This window comes from Mytilus edulis, chromosome 2, assembly GCF_963676685.1.
Source record: "Mytilus edulis chromosome 2, xbMytEdul2.2, whole genome shotgun sequence".
Taxonomy (NCBI): Eukaryota; Metazoa; Mollusca; class Bivalvia; order Mytilida; family Mytilidae; genus Mytilus; species Mytilus edulis.
The window spans coordinates 98,098,930-98,121,713 of NC_092345.1; the positions used below are offsets into that span (position 1 = coordinate 98,098,930).

At 32.5% G+C, this 22,784-nt stretch overlaps 1 protein-coding gene and 1 long non-coding RNA gene across 2 annotated transcripts; one reads left to right on the forward strand and one right to left on the reverse strand.

Moving 5' to 3' along the window:
* Window positions 1-3,992: 3,992 nt before the first annotated feature.
* LOC139513603 (high-affinity choline transporter 1-like) lies at window positions 3,993-16,811 on the reverse strand. The gene is made up of 9 exons (XM_071302256.1): window positions 16,711-16,811; window positions 9,770-10,000; window positions 9,354-9,461; window positions 8,132-8,287; window positions 7,423-7,571; window positions 6,618-6,764; window positions 6,306-6,435; window positions 5,313-5,530; window positions 3,993-4,862 (listed from the first exon to the last, which is right to left on the reverse strand). The coding sequence occupies exons 2-9, from the start codon at window positions 9,933-9,935 to the stop codon at window positions 4,323-4,325; spliced, it is 1,614 nt and encodes a 537-aa protein (XP_071158357.1). The 5' UTR covers window positions 9,936-10,000; window positions 16,711-16,811; the 3' UTR covers window positions 3,993-4,322.
* A 2,699-nt stretch (window positions 16,812-19,510) lies between these two features.
* Window positions 19,511-22,287, forward strand: LOC139513640 (uncharacterized). The gene is made up of 2 exons (XR_011662489.1): window positions 19,511-19,786; window positions 21,932-22,287. It is a non-coding gene; the product is annotated as an uncharacterized lncRNA (long non-coding RNA).
* The last annotated feature ends 497 nt before the right edge of the window (window positions 22,288-22,784 follow it).

A 22,784-nucleotide genomic window follows, 5' to 3' on the forward strand; every position in this document is an offset into this window, starting at 1 on the left:
AACCCATAATCATATATCACTTTCCTTATATTGCATTGAAGACTTCTATGTTATATGCCAATGTTAATGATATTTGTTTTTTATGCTAAATATTGAAAAGCTGAACTAGGTTTAATCATCAGTGTCTTCTTCAATGTAATCACTGTCCTCATCATCAGAAAAATCCTCATTTTAATTCTCAGAAGAGGCGTCCTCATTATCAATGAAATCTTTATCTTCATCATCAATGAAATCCTTTCTTTCATCACCTACTTCCTCATTTAGATCATAACTTTCAGTAGAGTCACTCTCACCATCTTCACTTTCCCTGTTATCTTCTTGCTGCTCCTCATTGTCAATGTAGTCTTTTTTGCCATTTTTATACGCCCGTCGTCAATGAAATCCTTACTTTCATCACCTACTTCCTCATTTAGATCATAACTTTCAGTAGAGTCACTTTCACCATCTTCACTTTCCCTGTTATCTTCTTGCTGCTCCTCATTGTCATTGTAGTCTTTTTTGCCATTTTTATACGCCCGTCGTCTTTCAAACAACGGGCGTATCATGCGCTAAAGCGCAGCCCTTTATTATGTTGTGCTGTGACAGCATTGTCTCAGGTTATATAATCCCCAGTGGTTGTCGTTTGTTGCTGAATATCATATTTTTTTTGCGTTTATTGTTCTCATTATATAAATCAGAAGTTTTCTCGTTTACATTATTTCACATTTGTCATTCTGGACAATTTATAGTGTGCTATGTGGAATGGGCTTTGCTAATTGTTATAGGTTACTTCGATGTCGTTGGTCTCTAGTAGAAAGTTGTCACTTATGCATTTAAACTACATCTTCTTAATTTTTATATATCATCATGTTCTTAGTCAGGAACATGTAGCTCAGTGGTTGTCGTTTGTTGATTTGGTTCGTTGGTGTTTCTCGTGTCTCATTTTTATATAGACTTCATCGTTGGTTTACTTGTTTGAATAGTCTTATACTCGGTTCTTTGTAGGCCGTACTTCCATCTATAATAGTTTACTTTTACTAATTTTGACTTGGGGTTAAAGAGTTGTTTCATTGTCATGTATACCACATCTCCTTATGATCTACTTAAGAGTGTTACGAACTGAATCACTAACCTCTATCAAGAGGAATAACTCTTAATACTAAAGTATCCAAGATGTAGACAATTGTAATATAAGCATATCAATAGGTATGATTTGGGTTATATATCAGTATACAAACTACTAGTAATTCGGTTGCTATAAAGTCATAAATATTTTATTAGTTGGTATACTCTTTTAATTTCTGAGAGTATTTCCAGATCTGGACTATGTGTATTTTGTGACTTTGCTATTTGTATGGATCTGATGAGTTGAACCATTTCAACAGATTTTAATAGTTTGTTCTTATATATGTTGTGATGTCACATCCCTATCCCAGACTACTGGATTGTTTAGGAGTCTTCAAACATATTGAGGTCATTTTGGTCTCTTGTGAAGAGTTGTTTCATTGGCAATCATAGCACATTTTCTTTTTTTATACTGTAAATTCAGAAATTATTGCGTGTATTTATTATTGCGATTTTGTCATTTAAGCCTTAAATGCGATTTTAAATTTTACGATTTTGAGAAAAATCGTGTTTATTTCATATACAAATTTAAAAAATGCAAGTTTAGATTATTGCGTTTACAACTCTGTCGCAATTTTCGCAATATTAATCCCCAAAATTCTGTATGTACCTGTAAAAAGTCAGGCGCCTGGTATTTAATGGTTGTCGTTTATTGCTGCATATCATATTTAATTTTCGCTACCTTTATTGTTTTGTATATTAAGCAGTTGGTTATTTAGTTTGAATTGTTCTAAGTCTCTTTTAATTTTTAAATTTGTAAACAGGATAATCTAAATGATTGATTGTCGGCTGCCTAAAATCACTCGAAATAAGACGATTCAAGCAGGACACTATACTTACCGTGATACAGAAGTTTTGGGTAAAATGAAATCGGAAAACAATCGAAGCATTTTACTAATAAATCAATAATAAGTCATCAATAAAATAATCGTAAACAATTTGTATATGTTCCACCCTTCGTCAAAATATGCTAAAATTACGATAAAATAAAAAATTCTCGGTTTGTATAAGTGTGTAGAGACCGTAAAACATTGGAAAATATTAAACTCCAACCTTTGAAGATGTGTTTTGATCCAAATTGCTAAATCTGTAAGTCAACATACAAACAGAAATAGAAAATATGCACTCTGGCTTCCTCTGTCAATAAAAACTGACCGTCATGAAATGGCATACTAGTGCTGAAAGTGTCGTTAAACACCACCTTTTCAACCAAGCGATCTATTCTCTCTCAGTTTGTAAATGATGTAGGATGGATACGTTGTAGATGACATTTTCACGATAAATTGTGGTATACAGATTTATGAAATTACTTGCAAATTATTTTAGAATTCCCATTATTAAGCTGTAATCAGTTCTTGACAAATTGATACAATCAAACGTAGGTCATTAAATACCGAGGAATATGGAATTATGTCACCGTTACTATTATATTCATTCAATAATAACCGTCTGAAATAAATTGACCATTATTTGATATTAAAACTGATGACGATGTTCTATATGTAATTTACTGAAGATATTAAAACTGATGACGATGTTCTATATGTAATTTACTGAAGATATTAAAACTGATGACGATGTTCTATATGTAATTTACTGAAGATGTTAAAACGCCTGTGAAATTAAACATTGCAATTCCGTAGGTGCGATGATTCGCTGACCATGATAAGTGATCTGACATGTAGGACGAACTTAATTAACAGCTAGCATTGTGTACATCAATGTACAGTATGTTTTTGTATTATTCGCGCAATAAAATAAAATAGTTCTTTCCGTTTTGATGTCGTGGGGTCGGTATTATTTACGTATAAATAAACTCATCTTAGATACCCGGATTGACATTTTATATTTACGCCAGACGCGCGTTTAGTCTACAAAAGACTTATTAGTGACGCTCGAATAAAAAAAATGTTTAAAAGGCCAAACAAAGTACGAAGTTGAAAAGCATTGAGGTCCAAAAATTCCTAAAAGTTTTGCCAAATACAGCTTAGGTAATGTATTCCTGAGGTAGTATTTAAAAAATTCAAAGTTTTGTTAACAGTTAATTTATAATTACGTATAACTTTAATCTTGTTTCGTTCAAGATTACAATAAATCAGTGAATGAATATTTATTTTTTGGCAAAAATGCAGTTTTCTCTTATATTTTGATGACTAACACATAGATATTGATGTGACAAAATTCGGTTTCCGGCTTTTATTTTACTTCTAAAACTTTCCAATTCTTTTATTCTATTATATATTATTATATTTTATATATTACAATGCTAAATTGAAAACAACGTCCAAACCTATAATATTACAAGTCTGAATTGAAAACAACGTCCAAACCTATGATTGCGTTGGATAAAAACCGTATCCAACCGCAATTTTTATACGTGTGCATGGAACAAATGTCGTTGTAGAAGGGTCTAAACACAGCACAAACAACATTTTCCAAAAGACCAAGAGAAGGAAAAAATATATTTTAACAAAACGCATTTGACTAACAGGTCGCTTACTGCCATTGGCGATTGCCAAATACAGTCACAAGGTGTAACAAAATATATCTCTATATTAACTTAATACCAAGTGGAAAACAATAAACTTGCGGCAAAGATTGTAAACCACAACATGAGGTGCTAAATCTTTTACACCATATCCGGATTTCGACAATAAATGTCTCTTCAGTGATGTTAGGGATAGAAAAATATTTGGAAGGCCATTTAATTTACCTTAATTTAGGATAGACTTTTGAGCTTTAAAGAGTCAAAATAGGTTGAACGGATTATATAACCGGAGGGAATATATAATATACAAACCCAAACGAAATAAATTGAAAACAAGTCTAAGTTGAAAACAACGTTCAAACCTATGATTGCGTTGGATAAAAACCAAAATTTGTATACGTGTGCATGTATTTTATATATTATACATACATATGTAATAAATATAATATACCAGAATACAAATATATTGTCAATAGTTATCAAAGGTACCAGGATTATAATTAAGTACAAAATAGAATGGTGCTCTTTTCTTCAGCTGTTAACTGCAATATTTTTATGCTTTATTGCTCTATATCCTGAAGCAAAGATTGTACAAGATCAACGCTGTCATATTTGCCAAGAAAAAATATTTCATAGAAGCATTTGGACCGTGTAACTGTGGACGTTTGAATATGAAATGCATGCCCTCTTTATAACAGGCTTATTTTGATTTTATAAGGATATTTTGAAACTAAGTCTTAAGAAATGCTTTAGATTCTTCCAGTTTTTCATCAAAAACTTCATCTGATTTTAATTCAACTGCATTCCTTTCAGATTCGTCTTTTTCTTCAATCGTCTTTTCTTTAAAGCAGTTAAAGATATCAAATTTCTTATCAATCGTGTTATTTGTGAAAACGTAATCTGTTAGAAGAGAAACTCCTATTATTGTTATCACACACACCAACATTGCAAATGTTTTATGTGGAAATAGCTGTCCATCTACGGGATCGTACCATGGATATTTGATGACTGCTGGGAAGGACAAAATCGGTTCCCCGCCAAGTATGCGTGAGAGCAGACCAACAACGAATCCGACAAGTGACCCATAACCGTTTGCTTTTTCAAACCATAACGCACATGTTAACTCCGGCATTTGGATGACATACATAATGTCCACACATAAAATAAACAACCCATACACACTTTTAACGACAATAGCGATCACCGTTCCCAAAATTCCTGTTAGTAAAATACTGACTCTCAGGACCCAAGTTAATTCCCGCTGTGTTGCCTAAAAAGAGTATATAATTATAGAAAAAATGTTATGAACAATATAATTTTTGTAAAATAAACAGGCTTATGTTTTAAAAAGATGTCTCACGTTATACAAATATATTTGATTGTCATGTGTATTATTATTTTAGTTCCTGTCCAGGCTGCTCTTTGGTCGGGATGTTGATTCTTTGACACATTCTCCATTTATATTTTCAATTTTATAGTCTTAACACATTGTATTGGTTTATCAGGAGCAATAGTTTTATGTTTACTGTCAAACTGTACAAACTAGCTCAGATTTCAGTTTTTGGTGTAATCTTTGAATTAAATTGGTTGTCTATTGCGTCTTTTTTAACCTTTTGATCATAATTTTGTCTACCTAACTTTGACCTTTAATATTTTATTGAAGTTTCGTGGTATCTTTTTAATTATGTGTACCAAAACGAAATAATGTTTTGTCTCATACCTTTGGTTGAAAACAGTTTTTATATAAATTATGGCTGATGACAGATCCAGTTGCAAGAACAATAGAATCTGCAGACGACATGACAGCAGCACTTATAGCCCCTAATCCAAAGACTGATACAGCCATCGGACAAAGATAGGCCAGCACCATAGGTAAAACATAACTCCATTCTTCTGTTGACAATTCGGGGTTTCCATTGTACATAGTTTGATTCCAGTCTGCAATGTAAACTTATTGTATTTTTAATGGGTTTTACTGTGAAACATTGTATTAGAAATGACAATAGTTTAGCTATTAATAAATAATGAACAATTTTATACAACACCAACTGGTAATTTCTACGATAACACGCAGTATATGGTTAACATTGTACTGTAAGAAAGTTATATGCAAAGATACCATTAGGAACAAACAAAACTCCTCGGAAGTTTTGCGAAAGAGGGAAAGATGTCACCTCCTGTTATATTCGTTACAACTAGAACATATATGCAACATCTCGGGTCCGGGACTGCATTAAAGAATCTACGCATAATTTTCCATAGAATTTACTTACCCTCTAACGCATCGTTGTCAATATCATGGAATTTGATGCGACTGTCACACAAGTGAGAGGTAAAGCTAGCTATAAAACCAGGTTCAATCCACCATTTTCTACATTAAGTTTGAAAATGTCTGTACCAAGTCAGGACTATGACAGTTGTTTTCCATTTGTTTGCTGTGTTTAAGATTTTGATTTTGTCATTTCATTAGGGGTTTTCTATTTTGAATTTTCCTCGAAGCTCAGTTTTTTGGTATCTTACTTTTTCCTCTATGGATCTGTAGGAGGTCAGTAGTGAACCGTTCATCGAATTTATCGCACATGGGGTGTTCGTGCTAAGTTATGCACAAAACTTGTTACGTGGGGTCTTCTACTTATTTATATTTCAAAATGTTTTCTTTTTTTTTTATGTTATAAAACTTTCAAATCCTACAGTTCAATATACAGAAACAAACCTGTAGCGGCTCCAATAACTCCTGCTAAAGCTGGTGGTACACCCATTAACAAAGCCAAGAACGAACTGACCAACACGGCATCTCTCGCCATTCTACTGGTTTTACATGCAAGTACACGCTGATAAAATGCCTATAATATTCGAATATAACTAAGAAGGTAACTACCGTATGTTACATGTATTGAAGAACTTTTTTATATGTAAGTCAGAGCAGAGTTTGTTAAAATGTATAATAGTAAAAATTTCTTTAAGTTTGACTTTTCTAGTGTTCATTTATTATTTTATGTCGCATCACATATCCACAATTTATTACCTGCCACGTAAAACATCCTCCAATGGTTATCAACCACATATCAATATATACACCTGTAAACTTTGGTTCCAAGCTTCCTTTCCAGTTGTCTTTTATTCTGCTCATATCAACAGCAGGATTTGTCCAAGCGAATGGTATTATTAAAAGCTGGAATATTATATAAAGTTAATGTATTACTTACATTTATTTAAATGTTTCTTGCATTCCGACCCGAAGTTTAGATCATCACCACGTGACGAATACACTAACATTTTCTAAAGTAGCTCTTCTGTGTTTTATCATAGAAATTATAAATAAAGTAAGGTTTAATTCCCTAATACAAATTTAAACATATATAGATCTGGCTTTTTTTAAGTCCCTTTTGGCCATATACATGTAGCTCTGTATGTGGTCTGGTGCTAATACACTCTCTGGGGTTCAGCGTTCCTGATAAAGTTAATAGAAAAAGCGTTGAGAAATTCTCATTTTGTATTTTATGAATTAGGGCAAAACTGTTTGATTTAAAGTTTATTTAGATAAAGATATGAATTAAAGGAGATGTGATGCATAGGTTAAAGAGAAGGACCTTTTCACACGAAAAGAAGACAACATGGAACAATTCTTCTAAATAGACTATAGCATATTAGTCTTAAGATAACAATTTCAAAATGAGAACAGAATCTTAAGAAATTAAAAAGAAACGGTGAAATACGAAGTTCAACAAAAATAATAAAATTTAGGTGATTTAAGCTTTTGAGGGAATAATTTTATATTTAACTTATCTTTAATAGATCATAATCAAACGTATCTAGAATAAGCAACATACCAGTCCAATAGATATAAGAAAAAGTTGAGCTACATCTGTATATGCAACAGAATACAATCCTCCAAAAAAGGTATAAAACACAGCCACACAGGCTGACACAATGACAGCCGTCGACATATCTATACCAAGTATTATATGTAAAGTTGAACCTGTATAAAACAATCACCTTAATATTCAAACATCTTCACCAAGTATATGTATATATGTAAAGTCTTATCTGTTAATATAATGTAAAAGACGCGATATCATATCTGCAACCGTATTACAACTTTATTTAAGCAAAACAAGAATTAAATAAAACATAGTCAAAATATTAACATGTTATGGCATTTTTTTAACGAGTGGTCTGAATCTGATTGTTTAACAAGCAACAGATAATTAGATTGGAATCTTTTTTATGAGGTTAATACATACATTTGTAACTCAGGTGTATGAATTTATAATAATGTTTAATATGTGTTCTTTTGATAACGGGCCAGACAATGCGTACGTAGCCTTCTTCGGGTACAAACAAAATTTAAAAAAAAAGATTAAGAAGTCAAAAACAAAATTGTCATCTGAATTTTTAAAAGCTGCCTTTTCAACTTTTAATTTTATTTGTTTAGTTTTTCACGCGGTACATGTACAAAGATAATATTATATATTATAAGCATACGACAATCTGTTGGTTTGTAACCCTTAAGGATTGTATATCTATTATAGTATATACCTAAAGCAGAGAGTATTGCTGATTCCCAAAATACATCCGCCAATAACTCGTTTATAAAAAGTAGTCCACCAATTCTCTTTCCATATTTTTCTTGCAATAAGTCAAATATTGTAGTATACTTCTTCTCTCTTGCTTTTGGAGCATAGAACAAGGCAGCTTAAACAAAAAAGTCAAGATTAAAGACGATCATGAAACGTCACATAGTATTGTATCTTTCTATGTTCAGTCATTTTTACCAACTTACCCTTTTCAAAATATGTATCAATTAATTACGTGAGTTTTTCCCTTTTAGAGTTGAATCTTAGTAGTAACACTATACTAACATTTAATTACATGTAGTAAATTTGTAAAGTTCATTACATTTGTTGGGTGTTTTCCCCTTTCTATGACTAGGCCTATACCGGGGCTGGTGTATTGCTAGTCGCCGATGATTTACCAAACCAGTAGCCAACATTTTCGCATATTTATAATTGCAATGACGGTATCAATTATAATTGTTGAAAAATGAACTGTTTCAATTTCTCCGTTGTCATTAGGAAATTTCTAGGTCTTAAAAAAAGTAAGGATCACCCCTCTCAGACAAATTTGGTCTTATACGGATTTGGCTATTCTTTTATGTCACCGTTTGGTCATATCTCTCTTCGCGAAATCAATTGCTTATTCGTCCTTGGTTTACAAGTTTTGTTTTGAGATTTCTTGATGAAAAACAAATCACAGAAGCGCTTCGGGCTAACCAAATGTGTTTCCTATTGATTTGTTTTAAGTAGGGAATTCGTCATTGAGCGACAATTGAAATTTCGTTATGAGATTTTGTATGCATTCAAAGAACTGCATCATAATATCTAGATATGAAGTTGTAGTCATATCTTATGATGCGATACAATTAACTTGAGTTTTTAAAATATATCTATAAATGTATAGATATGAAGCAACGTCAAAAATAAACATTTATTTTCACTATAAATTTCTTGAAAACCTGTCCAAAGAATTTTGAACGTTTTTGTTTTTATGATAAGATATTATATGCCATTGGGTTGAAGTTATGTTTTTTTTTAAATTGCTGTAAATGATAGGTTTTCGTGATTTCCTTCATCGCAGAAACATAAATAATTTTCACACTAAAAATCCTCCATATAATTCTAATCTACATGTTGTAATAAACATGTAAATGTTCATAGCTATAACAAACATATGCATAATCTTAAAGACTATTATCAATTACCGATTATGATTCCTATGCAAAAGCCAACAGGTGCAAAACACCAAACTAATCCGTCTCTACCCATGACTTCCGCTGTTCCGTTAATGTAGGCACCTCCAACCATTGTTGCTATAAATGAATAAAAAATTAATAATCAACTAAATACATGATTAGATAAGAAAAGTTTAACATTATGCTATAAACAAAAAGGAGATGTGGTATGCTTGTAAATGATACATGTATCAGGCAAGGTCAAATGAAGATGTAAGAAATTAAAGGCAACCGTGTGGCCTTTAACAATGAGGAAATACCATACCATATAGCCTAAAAAGCATCGACATAAAGAAAATTAACCGATTCAATTGATAAAGCTAACACCCTTAACAAAACAATGAACGAAAAACAGTGAACCAAGTGAATTTAAAACTTTATGTCACCTGTATTCGTCATGACCGCAACAAAAAATCCGAGGTTTCTTCCAGCGACTAACATTTCATCTGAATCGCCTTTCTTGTTCTTCTTTCTGCCAGCGATTATTCCAATAGCCAGAATGAGAAGATAGAAGATAATGATACCTATTAGTCCGGGTATATGTATCGCCATTGTCGTATTGTGTCGAACTGAAGCACGTGTACTATGGTTTTATCGTCCAACAAAATAGCATACACCTACAAAGAGAAAAACAATGGAATACAAAAAGTAAAATGTTACAAAGTTGAAGAAGTTGTTTCTTTACTGTAAACATAACCACTCAACTTCTACCAATTTTGAAGCATTACATGTTTTGACCTATTCAGCAGTAATAAGGACTCTGCCATCTTAACCAATTTATAGCACTGTTGACCAACATATTAAGTTTGCTTGACGCTATTTTGATTTTATTGTTTTGCTATACTTAACTATTGTTTTTAACAAATAAATTAAACTTGTGATTTACATTTTGGTTTACATGTACGATGATTGTTTTCCAATATGAAATGTATAATAATTTGACGGAAACAAAGCAATATCGTATGAAATTTACCAATACTCTTTTTATCAAAATAAAACAAGATACACCCAACTTGTATTTGCATGAAATTATACAATGCAACAATAATATTTGTGAAGGATGGAAACTATCTAGGTAAAACTTTTGTCTTGTTGATCAGTTTTTGCTGACCGAGTTTCTATTAACTATATTTATTATTTTAAGTAAACGAAATAGTAAAAGATGATCATTTGAGGACAATTACTTCTCAACAGAGTCGATCAAGACTGACGATTTCAACTCGATGATCAATTTGCAGTTATGTGTTTCCCTGTATATCCGATAATTTCTGCCTAAAACACAAAAAGGGTGGCACAGTTTGCTGATCTCTCTATCTGCTATAGCTTTCAGATCAAAATCAAAATAGATTCAAATCTTTTTAGCTCACCTGTCCCGAAGGGACAAGTGAGCTTATGCCATCACTTGGCGTCCGTCGTCGTCCGTCGTCTGTCGTCCGTCGTCTGTCGTCGTCTGTCGTCGTAAACTATTTCAAGAATCTTCTCCTCTGAAACTACTGGGCCAAATACTTTCAAACTTTAACTGAATGTTCCTTAGGGTATCTAATTTATAAATTGTATCCGAAGTTGTGATCTATCAACAAACATGGTCGCCATTGCTAAAAATAGAACATAGGGGTCAAATGCAGTTTTTGGCTTATAACTCAAAAACCAAAGCATTTAGAGCAAATCTGACATGGGATAATATTGTTTATCAGGTCAAGATCTATCTGCCCTGAAATTTTCAGATGAATCAGACAACCTGTTGTTGGGTGACTGCCCCTGAATTGGTAATTTTAAGGAAATTTTGCTGTTTTTGGTTATTATCTTGAATATTATTATAGATAGAGATAAACTGTAAACAGCAATAATGTTCAGCAAAGTAAGATTTACAAATAAGTCAACATGACGGAAATGGTCAGTTGACCCCTTTAGGAGTTATTGCCCTTTATAGTCAATTTTTAACCATTTTTCGTAAATCTTAGTAATCTTTTACAAAAATCTTCTCCTCTGAAACTACTGGGCCAAATACTTCCAAACTTTAACTGAATGTTCCTTGGGGTATCTAGTTTGTAAATTCTATCCGAAGTTATGATCTATCAACAAACATGGTCGCCATTGCTAAAAATAGAACATAGGGGTCAAATGCTGTTTTTGGCTTATAACTCAAAAACCAAAGCATTTAGAGCAAATCTGACGTGGGTAATATTGTTTATCAGGTCAAGATCTATCTGTCCTGAAATTTTCAGATGAATCAGACAACCTGTTGTTGGGTTGCTGCCCCTGAATTGATAATTTTAAGGAAATTTTGCTGTTTTTGTTTTTTATCTTGAATATAATTATAGATAGAAATAAACTGTAAACAGCAATAATGTTCAGCAAAGTAAGATCTTCAATTAAGTCAATTGACCAAAATTGTCAATTGACCCCTTAAGGAGTTATTGCCCTTTAAAGACTTTTTTCACAATTTGTTCATCATGTTGACTTACTTTAAAAAAATCTTCTCCTTTGAAACTGCTGTATCAATTTCAGCCAAACTTAGGCTAAATGAGTTTCAGAGTATCTAGTATAAATTTTATATTTTATTTCCTTGTATGTCAAGAAACATAGCTCCTATGGCTAAAATAGAACATAGGAGAAAATGATTATTTTTTTTGACTTTTGAAGAAAATAGGACGATCCAAAAAACATTTAAATAAATTGAAAAGCCAAAATAATCATTGATGAGAGATTTAACCAAAAGAATTAAGGTGAGCGATTCAGGCTCTTGAGAGCCTCTTGTTTTAAGAACTCAAACTGTCCGTGGCAGATTTTTCTATCTATAACGGTTTTTAAGATACTAGACAATACTTAGATATAGGAAGATGTGGCATGAGTGCCAATGAGACAATCTCCATCCAAGTCACAATTTATAAAAGTAAACAATTATAGGTCACAAAACTTGCATTTTTTGTTCTATTTTTAGATTATGTGGCCATCTTGGTTGGCGGGTAGGATCATCAGATACATATTTAAAACTAGATATCCCATGGGTTAGTAGAATACTTTGGTCCACATCGTGCAAGGTGGTGTTAAAATAAATGTAGTCCTTAATAACATGTATATATATATAAAAATTTGCGAAAGCAAATTTACAGATCTAACATTGTTGGGTTGATGTTTAGACGAGTTGTATATACATTATGTACACAGCCATGTATCACCATCATTGATGGCGATCCGATGGATACATCTGTTGTAGGGTTGTCACTGACTCAGACGTACTTATGAATATAATTATTTTCTGTGACTGTATCTTACATTAATTTGTAGGATCCTTTACTATAGATAATTTAGCTGATCTGTAACAATAACATCTTCATGCCTTATATATCATGTACTGTAGTACGCCGCTAGATTAAAACTGACGTGGAAAGGTAACACATGCCCACCGAAAGCTCTTTTTTTGAGAGCCCAGGTGGTCGTGTGGTCTAGCGGGACGGCTGCAGTGCAGGCGATTTGGTGTCACGATATCACAGTAGCATGGGTTCGAATCCCGGCGAGGGAAGAACCAAAAATTTGCGAAAGCAAATTTACAGATCTAACATTGTTGGGTTGATGTTTAGACGAGTTGTATATATATATATATATATATATATATGTTAGTATATGGGACAAATTGTGCATGCATGAGACTTAGTCGTAACTCTATTCAGGAGGGAAAAAAAGAAAACTAAAAGCAGACCAGTGCAATGACACTGTTGTTTATCGTATTGTAATTTTCCTTCACAAAACGGTTCATGTACTGGTATATGGTACAGTGTTACAGTATGAAATGACAGAAGCATGAAATGGATATTTTCGTTGATTAATTCAAATTGAAATCCTATATGCTATAGATTCTGCGTACAAATAAACTATATTACGGTATAACCATACAATTAAAGTCTTCGTGGTGGGTGAGTAGATCTTACTGCGTTTAAAAGATTTAACAAAAAAATCAAATACAAAAAAATTCGTTGTGTTTTTTCATTGAAATCTTTTATGTTGATTTATAGGATTCATTTTAAAATGTATTACCTTTTCTCTTATCTTCATATTTTTTTCCATTGAGGTACATTCTTTTATTTAAAACAGGACATATTTGTGTTAGTGTTTGATGTTTGACAATGCTGTGGCTAAATAGATATGTCTGTACAGGGATATGTCAAACAAAGATGCTTCCTTGCTATCAGCATATATTCATTATATTCCTATATAGTTGAGTAACTATGTACATTTTACGCTGACCACTGAGTAGCTTCATAGTTAGGAGTAACCAATGGTAATGTAAAAGTCGCGATTTGCAAAAACCGACACTAATACTATTAAATCAATGTGAAATATATAATTATAAATCTTAGTCAACACGTCTATAAGTTCTGGAAAAGATGTTTATATTTCAAATGTATCAATACGTTTAGTTTGTAGTGAGTGCTAACATGCATCTTGTCGAAAAGACAGAAAACATATATTTACTAAACAAAAATTATTATCGTTAAAGAGAGGCGAACGATACTAAAGGGACATTCTAACTAATAAGACGACAACAAACTGACAACGTCATGGCAAAAATAAAAGAAAAAAGAGAAAAGCAACAAAAGAAAAACAACAGTATACACAACACAACATATGAAACTAGCGATTGAGCAACGTTTATCCCCGGCTTAGTATATATCTAGGATTTTGATTGGTTAACGCTCGTCGTTACAAACCCCATAGCCCCTGGGTATTGCTAACCCATATCCCCGGACGTTGCTAACCATTATCCCGGGGAACTTCACGCAAGTTTTCCTTAGTTCCATGATTGCTCCTTGTGAAATATTGAATTCTCTAGATTATCCATGATGTTTGTAATTAAATATTTAATTCATTAACGATTTTGTCCTATTATGCCGATCATTTACACTCATTTCATTATAAATGCATCACTTGATTGCCACATTTTCAAGGAATGGGACTACTGACCTAGCTATGCAAATTACCCATGTTGACGTCACACCATCTATGGCGTAACGCTCACAACATTGAGCGCCAAATTTGACTCAATCTAGTTTCTCTGTCTCCGTATTAAAAACGTCTTATATTTGACTACCTGTAGGGTTCTACCAAAGGTAGTACCCTACACCCCGTAAAAAATATGTAAAATTTCCACATTTCAATAAAACTTTTTTAGATGATGAAAAAAACGTTGTTTTCGCGTTACACTTTGTACCCGAATTTCCATAAAACTCGCCCGATTCGGACTAAGACCGGGGATAAATTCGTTATCTACATTCATATCCGTAGATATGGATATTTTAACACCCTTCAGTACCCTGTACACCCTTCGGCTACGCCTCAAGGTGTACTGGGGTACTTCAGGGTGTTAAAATATCCATATCTACGGATATGAACGTAGATAACTTATAATAACCCATCAAAAGCCGGGGGTTATCTCATGTGCTTCAGTAGGGTAATCAGATCCTGCTTCACATGTGACACTTGCGGACATGGTACCCACAAATGCGTCCAACAGCATATGCAATGAAAATATACAGACAAGTAAACATATTCATCTGTCATTTTCATATGATTATGGACTTTTCGATAAGATTTTCCTCTGAGTTCAGTATTTTTGTGATTTAAAAGCTACTTTTTTCAGAGTTAAAAACTGGTACACCATAAAATATAAACATCTTACATAAAAGAAATGCACATTATGTACAAAAAAATATATATTTGAGTTATGTGTAATATACCACATAAACAAAAACACATTTAAACTTAAGGTTTGTGTACTTTTTACTCATATGCTGATACATCGCTAATTTCATATTCCATCGGTCATATTAATTCTAACTCTGAAATGTCTGAATGACGGACATGGAAAAATTTACTTACAGCCATACTTATGGCCAAGAATGAAATTAAATCTTACGGTTAGTTAATATTTCTATTTGTTCAATCATCTTTATGTTCAGTACACATGTGTGTAAATACCGAATCAATCCGTTATCTATAAATGTCTATTGACAAAATATGACCATTGTTATCAACGCTATGTTGGTATTTTAAGAAATCGAGGTCTCCATTTGGATATGCCAAAGAGAGCACATATGAACTGCGTTTGGATTTTAAAACATAATCATGTAATTTTTTTTAAATTAATTTGTTTTTGGTTTTAAAACAACTGATTTGTATAACACTATTATTTTATGTTTGGACTCTAATTAAATGAATTTGTTTTTTTTTCAATTTGTTTATTGAATTGGACTGCCGACTTGGATGTAAATGAACTGTGATACATTCCAATACATTATCTATCTTAAACCTAATATATCATATATAGGTACCGGAAACATTTTTCCTGATATTACAAATTCGTATCTTGTTGACATATATATAGTCTAAGAGGTAATTCGTCTATTTGTGTCTTTTGTTGCCGTCGCATTGATTTATAACACCTATCTTCTTTCATTCCTTTTAATTGACACCTCACTCATTCATGGGTTTACTGACAATAACAAGTTAAACATGTATTACATTAAAGTATAAAAGATACAGTTCTATACTGTAGAAGTTAATTCTCAAATGTGTACTTGTATGATCGAAGTCTGTACAAAGTGAGTGTATTTTCGAATATATTTGATTGAATTTGCTGAAACATGATATATAAATGGTCGTGAGAAAACAAGACTGTTACGACGACCTTGTTGATGCGTGCTCATCTCGAATGCGAGATGTCGTGGGTTTGATCCCCGGCATGTATCAAGTTTGCAGCCACGTCCGGTCAGAATGGGGACGTTAAATTCGATGCCTCGTGTACAGAGAGTGCCACACTCTTTGCATGTTAAGATTCCTTGCAACAACTCTTCGAGATGTCCGTATCCAAGATACCTTCATTTTCGAGTGGCAGTCATAATTTCCCCCACTTTCATCCCGAATTGCCTCTATCACAAGACCTAACTATTTTATTTATTGTCAACTTGATCTCGTCCTGAACATGCCTGAAATATTGGACACTGGACGTAAAGCAACCAACAATCACTCAATTGATCCCCAGTTATGTCATAGTTAGAAAGAAAAGAAACAGATGACAAGTGGACAAAGTCGACATAAAGTGAGTGAGCAACAAGAACCAAAAAATGGATTTGATCTCAGGTGATCTGAAGAATTGAAAATATTATTTGCTTCTCCTTCGCTTAGCTCGCGGCATTTAGGATTAAGAGTAAATCGGTTGGGTATACTAGCCATTGCACGTTAAACATTTCACCATAACCCTCATAAAATCAATGATGATTATATTTGCAAAACGCAATTAAAATTTAATATAAAGTTAGTACGAACATACCTTCTTTGTACAAATCCAATGAAGTATATATATACGAAAAGTTTTAAAAGTTTCACCTGAGATACATTTTTGATGAGATTTTTGTATAATCTCATATTACCCGTCAAACAACCGTTGAAGTTGATGCATTGAGGTATAATGTTTAAAGGTTAAAATTAAGTTGTGATGTTTTAAAATGAATAAATTAAGTATTACATGAACTACAAAAGATACATTGCCATCCGTAAATGGGATCATGAGAGAAGGTAAAAAATATAGTGTAGCAACATGTTGTCTCTGTAACATTATATATGTGTTAAAGAAACACAAATAAGCAATGCATACATTTTGTCTGGAAACCTTGTATGTGTAATAATAATCTCTCTCTGTTATAAACACTCATTTTCAATACACATACGGTAAGCTGTGTCGTTCACACTTTAACGTCAGTGTTATCAATGCTATCGTTAGTACAAACGCTTCGTGAGTATTTAATATGCTATACTAAAAATATCGGAAGTTGACCTACCAATGATTTCGACGGACAAGAACGTCAACAGAGGCAGACAATCTCAAATATTAAAATATTTATTGAGTGTACAATCAATCAGACAAGTTTGACACATTTCAGTGAAAGTGGGACAATAATGAACACATATATGAAGCCCATTGATTCTTATGTACAATTAATTTAAAAAAAGAAGATGTGGTATGATTGCCAATGAGACAACTCTCCACAATAAACCAAAACCACACAGAAATTATAAACAGTTTATAAAACAGTCGACGAATTCTTATAAAAACTTCATTGAACAGCCCGACAAAACGACGGGATGCAAAGAATACGCCATAAGGCGTTGGTCGCAATAATCTCTCGAAATCCTCCAATTTAGATGAGGAAGGTTTTCGCTTCATGCATAACATGTTGCTTTTCGAAGAGAAAGGTAGAATTGAAGTAAGCATGTTATGCAAAATAGACTGTTAATGAAGCAGAAAGAATACGGTGTATTAACTCATGTCATCAAATATCTACACGCATTATGAAAAAAACAACGTTAAAAAGTAAAATCACAAAAATACGGAAATCCGAGGAAAAATTCAAAACGGAAAGTCCCTTATCAAATGGGAAAGTCAAATCTCAAACACATCAAACGAATGGATGACAACTGTAATATTCCTGACTTGGTACAGGCATTTTCTGAAAGACAACCTTTTTACTTACACAGTGAAACCTCTCCGCATGGAGTAAGTGTTAACACTGCAATTCAACATTGACATTACTTAAATAAGGAATGTCACGGTTTCTTTAAATCCGGCTAACAAATTCAGATGAAAACAATAACAAAAATTCAACCGAAAGCAAGACAGAACTGCAGCAAGATATGTTTAGTATCATAATGATGGACATACATTATTTCTTCGTCCTGTTCGTTTGTCACGTTATAAAAAAAAAGGCCTGTATATATATCAAGTCAGAAATATGACCGTTGTTAAAGTCCGTTGTTATCCATTCGATTGATGTGTTTGAGATTTTAATTTTTAAATTTGCTTAAAGGCCTTTCCGTATTGAATTTATATCGGAATTCCGTATTTTGGTTATTTTACTTTTTTCATATACGTTTGGACCGATAAAACAAACAACAAGTTTCTTTATTAAAAAAAAGACACGCAATACGCGAAGCTGACTGAGTTCAGCTTTTAGTACAATTTTAACGCACTCAATCGATTACTTTTCAGAAGAAGTAAGGTCGACATGGATTTTTTAGAATACCAATATATAAACACAACTATGTCAGTCAACATTCTTTTTAAAAACTCTTAGGAGATTCCCATCTTTGATGTTCACTATCCGGTAAATATTTTCGTCTTCCTCCCTGAAACAACATCGTACTTAAAACCTGAAACTTGACAGAAACGATGTGCGGATGGTAGTATTCTACAAATCATCCGCGTTTAGATTCTGATTGGCTAATTTGTAAAAATATCCTTTGAAACTAAACGTAAGAATATTTTGGAAAGTTACAGGTTAAATAATTTCAGGGATCTTCTAAAACAATCTTTATCCAATGTTTAGTGGGTGTACTGACTGGTATTTAGTGTTGAAAAACTCAGTGTATGCATATATAAGTTCAACTTGCGCTTTGGAATGGCTCTCAGTAACTGCGAGTATTCTTTTAAAATCGTTAATGTGTTTGTTCTTAAGTGTCGACACGGCGGGTTAAGCTCTTTCCAGCGGATTACGAGTTTGTGCATATGATGTTATGTATTACATTGTACCACTTCATAAATTGGAACGATCGATACATTAACATAATTTGGAAACAAATAAGTCGAGTATCAATAATGTGTATTAAAAATTAAACTACTGGAAGCTGTTCATCATGAAAATAGTGGCTCACATGAGCCGGATTCTCATAAATTGCAAAACTAGGCAATATTATACACGACTTTTCAAGTGGAAGTCACAAACACTCACACAGTTATATTGTTACGAAGGTTGATACAGATTCACATGGAAATTATTTGAACAAAAATGTAAAGTCTTTTAAGAACGAAAACCCATATAAAACATTACATAACGATTTCCATCACTTTGTTTTCTTGTAGATCTTTTCTTGTAAATCAATTTTGATATCTAAAGCCACCCTTTATTTTTTATACCCCGTTGTTTAAAAGCCGGTATTCGGAAATAAAACGTTCCCATACAGATACAGATTATAGTTTTCAAGTAATTGCCAAAATAAAAAAGAAAGACAACGCTCAAAATTTTATTAATAAATCATATTATATCAGAAAACCACTATAAACACAGTAACCTCTTGCTGACAAGGTATACAAACATGGTGTTATCTCATCATTATAGGCTGTAAATTTGAAACCCTTGTGATAATATCAGTAACTCAATGTACGATGTAACAACTTCAACTTTAGGTAGTCGTTTAGGCAGATGTATGTCAATTTTCTCCCAATTAAATAATAATCTGAACTGATGACATTTTGATAAAAAAAAATAATCTTGGTATATATAGTTATGATCCTTTACATATGCAAATAGAAACACTATATAGAGAAAGTATATATGATATAAATCATGCAGGTAATAATTTTTATTTTTTCCATATGTTTTAGATATTTTTGAATTCATTTTTTTTCTTCAAATATGTATCTTTGAATATATTTTTCTACTTTTATGGCATATATATGGTTAACAATGTTTGACTTATTTGGTATACTGAATATATAAACATATCATTTCTCACAAATGTCAATTCATGAACTATTGATGACTCCAGGGCAGTCAAGTACTATGCAGAGAGCCTACGCTCATGTGTATGCAACTCTTTTTGGTATCTTGCAACATATTTTTACCCTGTCCAACATTCTATCTATGCACACGTGTCAGTCTAAATTTCTCGCCTTCATCACGGTCGACACCATTTGTATTACAAACATATTTGATATATTGTTTAAGTTTCATTCCGCCGAGAACCTTTTTGAAATATAAACAACTGGGCGCTAAACAATTTTTAATGTCTTAAAATCATAGTAACAACAAACCTGGAAATCTCAACAAATTTGAGATGTGGGAATAAGGATTGCAAATGTGGACCGCAATTGAAAAAATATGGTGAACTATGTTGGATAGGGACCTAAATTAAGTTATGCCAACTTTCCATTCAAAAAGAACAATTATTGATATTTTTCATAGGGATGGTTTTTAATATGAACTTGATTGTAAAAATCATGAACAGCTAATATACCTTTTGTTTTGAAGAACACAGATTTGCATCATGTCAATGTTAACGTTTAAAACATGGTCATTTATTTAAAATAAAAACCTTTCTTCATAATAATCGACAGCTCTGGAACAGATGCATGCATCTGAAAAAAAATAAGCATGAAGTAGAGATTGAAGCCTGCAGACACTCAACAACCTGTCTCTTTTTAGACTTTCAAAAGATAATTTATCTGTTTAAAAATTGACGATTATTAAACGATGTCACCCTACTATGACTGTTACAACTTATTATATAGAAGGCTAATATGTTATGTCTGCTTTTCCCCCCTTTTCTATAGTTTATTTAAAAAAAAACTAACTTAATATACATTGTAGCAAGAAAGAGATTGTAATTTGACAGAATAACTATTATCAGACAGTCTGACAAAATCATCAACCGAATACGATGCCTGATTCGTCATACCAATTTCTGTAAATATCACTAATGACAACTTACATTTAACGAACAGCTTTTTAAATTTATGTTTAATGAATCTTAAAACTTAAAACTTACATGTATGAAAATATCATATGAAGCTAGAATCATTAAAATGTTCGGTCCTCCCGGTTTTAAACAAGTAAAATATGAAGACGCGAGTTTGGCCCTTTTCTGTTCAAAAACATTTGCACATATTTTTTTTTAAATGCTTGTGTCTTATTGGACACTTGGACAAACACTGTTTAAAATTTGTACAAGATTTTTATCATTCAATATCTATAATAATTATTCCATTGATTGAAATATACTGATAGGTTTCATAACAAGGGTGACTAGGGATTTAAAATAAGGTCATCATATGTCTTCTTCCGACTGGCAGTGAAACCTTTGACAAAGTGGGGCGTCTGATTGACTGCGAATTGTATCAAGTACACAGTCACTTCTGGTCAGAATGGGGACGTTAAATATGATGCCTTGTGTAAAGAGAATTAAAATACCTCGTTTTTTGCACGTTAAGTTCCCTTACATCAACTCGTTAATGTGTTAGTAGGAAGCATATTGAAACATATATCCAACATACCATAATTTTCCAGTAAAAGTCATAATTTCCTTTGCCCCGGTCGGCCTGTATTACAAGACCTACCAATTGTATTCATTTTCAATTTGTTCTTGTCCTGAATATACATGCAATATTTGCCACTAGATGTTATGCAACCAATAATCAATCAATCAATGTGTTAAATAGGAAAGTCCGCAAGTCGGTATACTCAAAGTTATTGATTTATTTCAAGTGATAATGAGTTGTTTTTGTACTGTAAGTTGTAAAAAGAAAAACAAATTTGTCTTGGTAAATATGTTAATATATTCAAAATCATTGTTAACTGTTAATTTGTTTAAATTTTGAGAGAGAAAAAACAGCAATAATTCCAATAGTTATCTTTATGTTCTCTTTCACAGTTTAAACCTACCTCATTCGAAAAAATAGCAAAGATAGAATCATCATGCAATAAAAAATATTCTTTCAGTTTTCAGTAACAATCGCTTGTATTTTGGTCCTTGGAGTTATGGCAGCTGAAGGTACAGATACGGTGTTGTCAGATGCCAAAGGTTGTCCACAGTTGTGTTCTAGTGAATATAATCACTGTCACAAGTTGTTCATGTGTAATGAACGTAACTCCGAAGATGAAAGCATCCAGTGTTTCCAGTATTGTCTTGAAAGATTACAGACTTGCCAGAAAACTTGCAAAGTGCAGTAAAATTTACATGACTACAGAATCGTTATTGCTAAAGGAAATTAGAAAAAAGACATGTTTGAAGCACACGTATGCTTATATATTATGATTAAATGAATGTAATAAAAGAAATAATTAGGATTATTCAATATGTTGTTGAATTCTATTTCCAATACCCAAGGTGTTTGTGACCTTGTCGATAATTCGCTGGACAAAGTGTTTTGTCTTTGAAACGTAACTTCATATGTTAAGGTGTTACTCTTAGTCAAATTTCAAAATTTCTTCTGATTCGATTATTACTGCTGCTATAACATTATTCAATATTTTCCACAGCAAATGAATTTTGTCGGAAACGTAGACGAAGAAATAAGAAAATCAAACTTGTTTCATAATGATCTAAACAAAATAATATTGAATCTTATACATGTAGGGCATATCATAGTGTATTCATAATTCCCTATAGATCAAATAAACGCAACATAGATACAAGATTTGAAATTGTGTACGCTAGATAAATCTACAATAAACTCATCATAGATACAGGATTGAAATTTATGAATTTGCGCAAGACGCGCGTTTCGTCTACAAGAAATTCACCAGTAACGCCCGGATTAGACGAGTTTAAAAGGCCCGAATACAGTACGAA